Source organism: Trachymyrmex septentrionalis, unplaced genomic scaffold, assembly GCF_001594115.1.
Source record: "Trachymyrmex septentrionalis isolate Tsep2-gDNA-1 unplaced genomic scaffold, Tsep1.0 scaffold44, whole genome shotgun sequence".
Lineage (NCBI taxonomy): Eukaryota > Metazoa > Arthropoda > Insecta > Hymenoptera > Formicidae > Trachymyrmex > Trachymyrmex septentrionalis.
This window is the reverse complement of record NW_017305611.1, coordinates 1,386,526-1,396,323: the sequence shown is the minus strand read 5'-3', so window position 1 is coordinate 1,396,323 and position 9,798 is coordinate 1,386,526. Positions and strand designations below refer to the sequence as shown.

At 35.5% G+C, this 9,798-nt stretch overlaps 1 protein-coding gene across 3 annotated transcripts in view; it reads left to right on the top strand.

The window, feature by feature from the left end:
* Positions 1–9,798, top strand: part of LOC108751475 (carbonic anhydrase-related protein 10) — a 167,191-nt gene that overhangs the window by 101,409 nt on the left and 55,984 nt on the right. For all 3 annotated transcript variants that reach the window (XM_018491708.1, XM_018491707.1, XM_018491706.1), the window contains exon 3: positions 8,879–9,015. In XM_018491708.1, coding sequence (XP_018347210.1) covers positions 8,879–9,015 — 137 coding nt within the window. The remainder of the gene's footprint in view (positions 1–8,878; positions 9,016–9,798) is intronic.

The following is a 9,798-nucleotide window of genomic DNA, read 5'->3' as shown; positions in this document are numbered from 1 at the left end:
CTCTCTCTCTCTCTCTCTCTCTCTCTCTCTCTCTCTCTCTCTCTCTCTCTCTCTGTCTAGGACGCGCCATTAACACAGTTTTTACAAGCATTTGGTTTTCAGATCTTATACGCGGCTACGTACCTACCGTTGTTACGCCCCCGTTGTACTAAGCGAGGCGCGAACGAGTTTGTACGTCACGATTTTTTCGTGAAATTTAAATGTCGCGATGAAACACGAGGCTCTTTCCCGCCTCGTTTACGTTCGCCACGCGAGTTTTGCACGGTGCGTTCCGAGTACGCTATTCAAAAATTGCTTTACACGGTTTTCCATAACACAATTCACACCGCGGAACAGAAGGGAAACGTTTTATTTCTGAGTGAGTTAATATCCTGCGGTACACAGCAATTGCATGCATCAGCTAAGTATATTATTTATTTCATCCAGGGAGATATTTTTATGATAAAACACACACGTCATGCCACGTATTCCTTCTTTGTATTGAATAAAAGAGTTATGAAAATCCAAAGCTCCTTTTATTTTGCTGTAAACTATAATGAATTATAGTCATATAATATACATTGTTAAATATTAAAGAATTAAATTTAAACTAACTTTTTTAAGTTAAATAACATTTTGTTATTCTCAACCTTCATGTGTGTTAAAATGTATTATTTTAATTCAAAACATGTGTGATTAAAACAACCAGATCTAACAAACTTATTTCAGTGACTGAATTGCTCAATTTTGAATTAAACAACATTCACATTACTTAGTACATGTACTTGGTAAATATTAAACTACATTTACAACTACATTTAACTTTTACACTGGAAAGAGTCTGGTTAATTGAAATTTTGGTTGAAAATGAACAAACCAGAATTTTCTGATTGAATCCATTATAATTCTACTTGAAATGATCAGAATTCTGATTGATATAATCAGAATTTTTTTTATTTGCTCACTTTACAGAAATTTTTCTCAGTATATCATTGAATTACATTAAAGTATGGTACATATTGATGCGAAAGTTTTAAATAATCAGTTAGTTTGTGCGATTTAAATATTTATAGGTCACGTCAAGAGATCGATGTTTTCGTTCTAGTTACGGGTTTATTATCGAAATCTGTTAAGCCTCCTGCCCCGGTGTTCATCAATATGACGAACTCTATCACAATTATTCGATCTTCTCACGTCTGCAGAAATCATTAAAACGCAGTCTAAAGCCGATTCGATCCCGGCATTTTTCAAACACTCTAGCCGTCGATTAATTGTTTTTATCGAAGAGACCCATCCCGTAGGGGCTAATCCACCCTTGATTAATCCCGCTGCCGTTTCCGAGCAACGTGCTGCTTCTTATCGGCGGAAATCTGATGGCGAAGGAAGAAACGACTCTGCTCGGTTGAACGGCAGAAAAAGAAAATCGGGCTAAGATGGAGCGGTGGAGCAAGGATAAGGACAAAAAATTTCCGGCAATTATTCCTGGCGCCTGTTAGCCTATAATTAGGTCGGTTAACGAGGATGGAGACGAGGCATCGCCGGTTAGATTATTTTTCTTTTTTCTTCCGGCAACCGCCTTCTCTCATTAGGAGTTATTAGGATAGGTGAATAATTAAAACAGGTGTTTAAGGACTACAACTGTAATGGAGAGAGAGAGAGAGAGAGAGAGAGGGAGGGAGGGATGGAGAAGGGGCAAGTCCGTGCTAAAGGGTCGGAAAATACCGCTCAAGCGAAAATCCGGCACGCTGGTTGTTCGAGCTCGAGGATCGAGGGGCGAATGCGGCTGAGGCAAGAAGAGAAGGGAGGAGGACCGGGCTACCTTGGCTTCCACACTTAATCACTTTTGCTAATTGCAGAATGATTGCTCCGCGCTTGAAGTTTCAATAATGGGGTTGTTACACCCCCGCCAGGACCTCCATTCGTAGTCCGGGTTATATACCGGGGCCAGGGGGATGCCTGTGACTGTACGTACCCCCTTCATCTTCCTTCCGCCACCTGGAGTTCCGCCTCGCCGTCGTCGAGCTCGCCTCAGGTTCCACGTGATGAATGCTATAATAGCCTACCTGCCTTCGGATGATAAGAAAGTAATCATTCCATCTGCTCACCGTTATTTCATTATCTCTTCCCCCCGTGCTTGCCCCCGAGAGCGACCATCCCTATTTGTTGCACCGACATCAACGAGCTGCTTCTTAATAACGGTCGAGGAGGTAATTATGCAATTATGCGCAAGTAAAACTCAATGAATTAGCAACGAGAAGATGAAGCTGCGATGTCTGCGGTTTAGCGAATTTGGATTCATTTCCGTAATAGCGACCGAGACTCATGGCGCGACATTCTAATCTTATTTCATGATTATCGAATTATCGCGACATATCATTCTCTTATTCAAAATTGCTTTTATGGAAAGATATTATAAGTCTTACGAAGAAACGATTGTGAAAATAATTGGATAACCATTTGCGTCTAACATTTTACATTATTCGTTCTAATAGTATTTTCACTAATGGTATTTTTCACAAGGATGACACAACCAAAAAAAAAAAAAAAATGAAATTTTTGAATTATCACTAAATCAAAATTTCTAAATATAAATTATCGCATTTTGCGTTTCATATTCTGCTGCGTAAAATCTAATTTGTTTGAGTAATCCATAGAAAGTAATATTTAATAATAATCTTGATTGAGTTATTTGGATATTATATTTACTTCTCCTGACTATGTGTGCAGAGAACTGTACATTACTACGATTAATATATACTATCATATCAAATGTGTCATTCGCAACGGATCGATTTGAAACGTATCGGAGTGACAGTTGTCTCTTCTTCCTATAGTTCGAGGACTTATCCAACATCATATGAAGTTATAACCGAAAAAGAAAATAATTATATCAAGAGTTTCTCTCGTTGCAAAACTCGCCGTAAATTATAAGAAGAATTGAACCCTATATGGTCTATCCAAGTTTTATACGATTTTTTCTAATTAAGTAATAAATTGATGTAATCGAGGCAGACAACTTGTACGACTTACTAATATTATTAAATTTACCGTGTAATTACCGAAAATAATACGCGAACAGACCAATATTGTATACTAGACCATAGAGAATCCTGTTATCTCAATTATATCAAGAACTTTTCTACAGCTCTTTGTAAAATTAACTGACTCGTATTCTTGTCCCGTCATTATGTATGTGAGTGAAACATTTAATAAACTTTAGCCGGATCCGTTAGCGTTACGATAGAATGTGCGTGATCGATCCTAATTGGATCCCGTGGCTTTAAATTGGTCCGTTCTCGGACCGATACAACGTAGCTATGTCCGCGAAGAACAATGGGCTTAATTTAATAGAATACGGTTCGATGTGGTTTAGGTCCGATCGTCCACTGGTGCGAATCGATTTAAACGGCACCCATGTAACTATAATCCAATAGTAGATTACACGTCCGGTACATACATACGATGCTTTCCGCGAGCTAATAATTCACTGTCACGCGTAATGTATTTCGTGCCGAACAAAGTGCGCACAATAAAATTAATATAGTAATGTATCTCACGGTAGTGTTTTGCAGAAGTAATTCATTCTCAGAACAGTTTCTCGCTTATGCTTGGTTTCGCTTCTGGGGACGTAGCGTGTTTATCGCAACGATAAATATTATACACGACTCCCCGCTAAAGAGGCGATATTTCGTTAATAAGTTCACGACTTAATGAACTGAAAAATGTAACGATACTGTGCGATGTAAAACGGTTATGAATATCATAAACGCGCACGACCGACTTGTGGAACATTTTTATTTTTTCGTGGCATGTATTTGTTACGGAGCGTAGATTACGTATGAACGTTTTATGTCCTTCGAGCACGCTAGTATCTGAATAGCGATACGGAATCTAAATTGCAACAAAATACTTCAGGCATCTCTCCGCAATTGCGTTCCCGCACGCACGTAGTCGGCAGGCGTGTGTTTGAGGATCTTGATCTGATTAAATCGTGAATCCGTGTAATGCTGATAAGCGGACACGCATAAAGTAAGGCTGGGTTACCAGACGTCTCCGTTTTCCGGGGACAGTCCCGGGATTTTTATGTGCTACTGATAGTAATGAAAGGAATGGCAAACATTGAAAACATTTTTAACATTAAAATCCGGTTTACCGGTGCAGTTTGTTAACACTATAGAAGTTTCTTATTTACTAAAAGGAGAAAGCAAATAAATTATTATGAAAATAAAGAAGAGCCAAATATTTAGTCTAAAGGATAAAATTATTGAAAAGTTAAAAAATTTCAGAATCTTTCATGTAAGAAATATAATATTAATCTCAAAAAATAGAAAATAATAATCGCTTAATACTTTTAATATTAAGCAAAATAAAGCAATATACAAAATAACACTAGTTTTATATATAGATTTTTTAAAATCTTTTTCCTCTATCTTTTATTCTTATACTAGACTGCACTAGAACTTTTTCTTTCTCACACTTTGGCCAAATATTAAATATGTATCTATTCCACTTCAAGTCCGAAAAGTGTATTAGGGGTGCGTTCCATTAAATGTTCGCAACGCATTTTAATTCGACTATGGAAGACAAATCTCTTTATTTAAAAAAAAAAGGAAGTCAAATCTATCCTTATTTAATCGTCTGACTTCAATAAAAAAACATGTGATAATCTTAACATAAGGTGTATCTCGTGGCCGTGCAGTATTCGTGCGCGCATGCAGTAACAAAGAAATATAGCGAAGATCGCGGAAGGGTGCGGAAATCGGGCGTTACCACAATGCGAGAATGTCGCGCGACGAATCGACCGGAATGAAAAGAGAAAGCGTGCATTTACACATGCACCGCGTGCGTCATTTAATAAACTCTCGCGTGGCCAATGCGATGGCGTGCCATTTCCTCCGACATAAATTCCGCAGTAAGGAAAAGCAAAAAACGCGATAGAATGTGTGTCGCGGGATTGCGAATAATAACAGCCTTCTCTCGCGTTAAGAAAGCAAGTCCGCGGCCTTCTTTAAGCCGCGCGTGTTCTCGCTTTACGTGCGAGGAAAGTTGTAAAAAGAGCGTGCTGGGGAATGTATAACAACTTGTTCAGAAAATAAATCAAAAAATAATATCCCTTTGCGTCATATCAACCCATTTTTCACGCCGCCGCAACCGATTGAGATTTATGGTGCGAGAGTTTAGTGATTTTACATTGAAATCATAAGCGGAAGTAACACTCGGGGATAGGCGATGCTCTTTCAACAGACGTCAAAATTAATTTACACATATATGTATTTCTATCTCTTTTTTTATTATAATAGCTATGCGTTTTATATCGCTACGGTTAAATTTATAATGTCAAATATTATACAATTTGAGTTATTTTTAATCGTAAGTTATTTTTTCTGAAGGTCGCCACTGCTTCAATTCAAATATATCGTTAATTCAAGAAAAATAATGAAGTTAAACAATTTAACTCTTTTGTCAATAGGTATTCATATCTAATTTTAAACAGTAAAAATTTTTACGTGAATTTTGTTTACAGTTCAAAAACCCCATTTTTCGAACAACAAAGAACTCCACAAATTTTATCTCGTTTTCACCTTTATACTTTTTTCGAGAATTTTATGAAACACAATACTAGAGTGAGAAGAGATGAAAAATTATGTATTGATAGAAGAGTTAGCTACAGAAATGTATTAACTTTTAAAGGATAGGAAAACCAATATAAACTGAGAAATAAAAGAATAAAATTTAATAAATATTTGTTTAAATGTACTTATAACATTTAATGTAACTTAACATTTACTTACGGTAAATAAATATTTATTAAGTAAAAAAATGATATTTAAATCGAATTAATGATTTTTATACCGAATAAATATATTGTTACATTTAATATGTTCTGCTAGTATCATTCAAACAAATATTGATTTAAATTTACTTCAAAATAGCGCAGAAACATCGCCATATTTTGAGGCAAGAGAAATACAATAAAATAATGAATTATAATAAATCTTATTCAAGGAAAAGTTTTCAAATTTTGAGAGATCTCCGCCTTTCCAAAGTTAAATTTTGTTTACTTATTTACAAATTCAACTTATTGTTTTGTAAGCGTATACTTTAATATGTACATTGTTTACTTCGAAAGTAAGCAATTCAATTATAGGGGATTAACATTTTGATAGATGTGACAAAATGTTATTTAACACAGAAGATTGGGCTACCATTGCTCTTTTGATGTTTAACAATGTAAAAAAAGAAAGGAAAAACTTTATCTAACATATAACCCTTTATAGCTCTTTAATAAATGAGATCCGTTCAATAAAGTGAATCGCACACGCACGTCAGGTATAGAGAGAAGCTCACGTAACGACCAAGGATAAAAAAAGTGCGCGTTCTAGCGCGAAAAAGCTAATTATAACGAGGTTAATTGCACCTCTATTACGACACTAAAGTGTCGACGTGTTGTTACTGTTACACATGAGTGCATGCGCGCGTGTGTTTGTGCGCAAACCTATCCACAGTATTCCACAGGGTTGTCCGCTATCGAACCGATACGCACGTTTATCGAGGCCGTAAGTTTTGATTATGCTCGCGTGCCGGCACGTCATTACGTGTCATTCCTTGTACCCCGTCCGGAGGATTCTCAGTGTTAATATACGAGCTCGAAACGCATTCGCGTTTGCACATCTGTTTCACTGAGCGCATACATGAGATGAATCTAAAATGCTCGGGTTTATTTGTGTAATATTGATCTTATCTATGTTATACTGTCTATCTATAATTATTTGTATGTACAACGGCATTGAGAAACTTATAGCGTAGTTATGACGCGGTGAATTCGATAGTTAGCATTGAGAAAAATTTCTGGTTAAAAATGAACGTACTGGAAGAGTCTGATCATATAAATCAGAATTTTGATTACCTCAACTAGAATTATAATACAGTAGATTCAACCAGAATTCCAATTAATGCAACAACATTCTTTCCAGTGTGTGATAAAAAGAGTTCGATAAGAGAGATTTTCTACTGATAAATAAAAACAAGCAAACGAGCTTTTTGTGCAATTAATTTGATAATATTTTAATCCTCCGTTTGCAATCATATTTCTACTCTTTTCGTCTGTAATTTGGATCTTTTTTATTCTGCCCAAGTTTTTTTTACTGCTCTAGGCTTTCGAAAAATGAGGAAAAATTTAGGATTATTTTTCCAATATCTGTATTATTTACATTACTAAATAGTTTTTTAAGTATTAAAATCTTTATTTAATAAAAATTGTGAATTTGAGGAAAAATTAAAAAGAGATAAAAATTTGTTTAAAGATGTATACTTTAAGAATGAAGAAACTGATCTCTTCTTCTTTATTTCGAAGAAATTTAAGAGTAAAATTTCGTTAGTCAAAAAAGACTTAAATTGAAGAATTCAAATGTTTCACACATCTAGTGTACTCACTGCAGAATTGATGGAAGTGGTAGTAGTTATTAATTTTATCAATATGAGGAATATTATGCCATATTTACTTCCAATATCATAATTATTTTAATTAATTACAATTCAACATGAACAATTTGTGTTTTCTTTTTATGAATGAATTAATTATGGCTAATTAGACACAATGAAAATCTACATTTTTAGAGCATAGGGTGTATAATGATCTCTCGAATGATATCAGTATGTATGAGTTTCTCATTTACCGTTATATTATCAAATTCCCTCGTCAGCATACCCGGTGTATTGCTTATATGAGTTGTTATATTAATAATTTATTGTTTACCTTTAACGTGTTGCACATAAATCGCTGTTTCATCAGAATTGTTAACTGACCGTGATTTTGTAAACAAATAATTATTAAAAAAATAAAAATTTCGCTTACGTCAAAAACATTTCAGGAAAATTTATTATTCCTTACAAGAATAAATGGATTAAAAGCGTGACTTGTTATTTCTTCAATTTCAGTGAATGAAGTGATAAATTGATCTATCGGAAACAAATCTAAATAAAAATACATATAAATATAAATGAGAATAGACTTAACATCGATTTTTGTCTATAGTTGTATTTAATACATCACGGATTTATTTATAAATATTGAATGTAATCCGAGAAATACAGGGACACAACGCAGTTCGTGCCATTTCGCTCGGATTCGCGACCGTGGATTCGTTAAGCTGCTTTCTCGGGATATCGATCCTCGCGGGTGGCGTGAAGAAAGTTAAATTTCTCAGAGGAGTGCCGGGGAAAACGCGAACGTCGGTCGGTCCCTAAGACGGAAGTATCGGAAGGGAGTTGCGTTGGTCCCTGGCGTACGAAGCTGGCGAAACGAGTTCAAAATCCCTTCTGCTGTGCGAAACTTGACGCGGGCTGGACAAGAAACGGACCGGTCGGCGCGACCAGCCGGAAAAGTTGAAATTATAAAAATTTCAGATTTCCGAGCGGTTGACACGTGACACGACGATTCATACTCAAACAGAGAAAATAAGAATCTCTCTTGGGAATTTGCGCGACCGAGTTTCTCTCATACTTCCCAGTTGCCCGGAGATACGATACAAGTACAAAATTTCGAGATAAAATAACGCATTCAGCATGTTTTTCGACAACGTTTTAACAATGAAGTTAAACTCGTTCTTCTTGTTAAAAAAAAATTGTTATATATTGGATAACAACTATCTAATTATTATATAAATGGAATCTTTTCATGAAAAGGATAGTTTTGTTGAAGTATCTACAAATTTAACTAACAATAAATCTGTAGCTTCATTTTTACATACTTTAAAGTCGTTTTTTCTATATTCTTTTTTTTTTCTATTAGAATTTCTAAAGTTTTCTCAAATTCATTATAAGCTTGTCTTTTATTTTTCTTAATTTTTTACTGTTTTCAGTCTTTTTTTGCCATATTAACATTTGATATTTTTTGCAGGACCTTCGTTTTGGGGTTTGATAAATCCACAATGGTCTCTTTGCACCAAAGGAAGGCGGCAGAGTCCCATCAACATCGAGCCGGACAAGTTGCTTTTCGATCGTCACTTGAGACCGGTGCACGTCGACAAACACAGGGTAATCTATTTAATCTTTCAGTGTCCACAAAATTGCAAAGTGATTTGCGAGTAGAATTCTCACAGGTCTCCGGACACACAAGCGTGTGGTAAAGTCAGAATCTCGTGGAAAAAGTTACAATTTAAAACTTGATGTGCTGTAGAGAGATTTAGTAAATTTTATTGAGAAGAATGCCAGATTATTTTATCAATATTTAATTAACGACGAATAAAATTAATTATATAAAGTATTTCGCCGTAAAATATGCTCTAAATTCGCATCACGCGCACCTATCGAATTAAATTTCAATTGCAGATGTTTCAAATTTACGATAGATATTTTCACATTATTACATAATTTATCAATTTCCGATAAATAAAGATTTAACACGACTACGTCGGATATCCTGTGTCATTATTGCGCGTTCGAGTTATGATCTCAAGACAAAAGGAACGAAGAAGTAAAATGCCGAAGTTCGGTCTTGTTCCGTGTGCACGTCCACTTCAAATGAAGACGAAAGAGTCGTCTGATGGACGCTCGTTAGTCAAGCGGAGTACATACTGGGTGTCCCTCGGCGGGATGATTAAATTGCTCGGGTTTTTGCGTTTGGCGGACAGGTAATGAGAGATACCTCTCATTGATATTAATGATTTCCAAACGTGGCCACTCATTATGACTCATGATACATTGTTTACAACGGATACGTTTGAATATGTTGACTATTGCGTGTAATTACGCGTCAGTCACTATTATGCGTATTGCAATCGAGTTGCTTTGCTCGTAAGATCGATGTGTATATATATG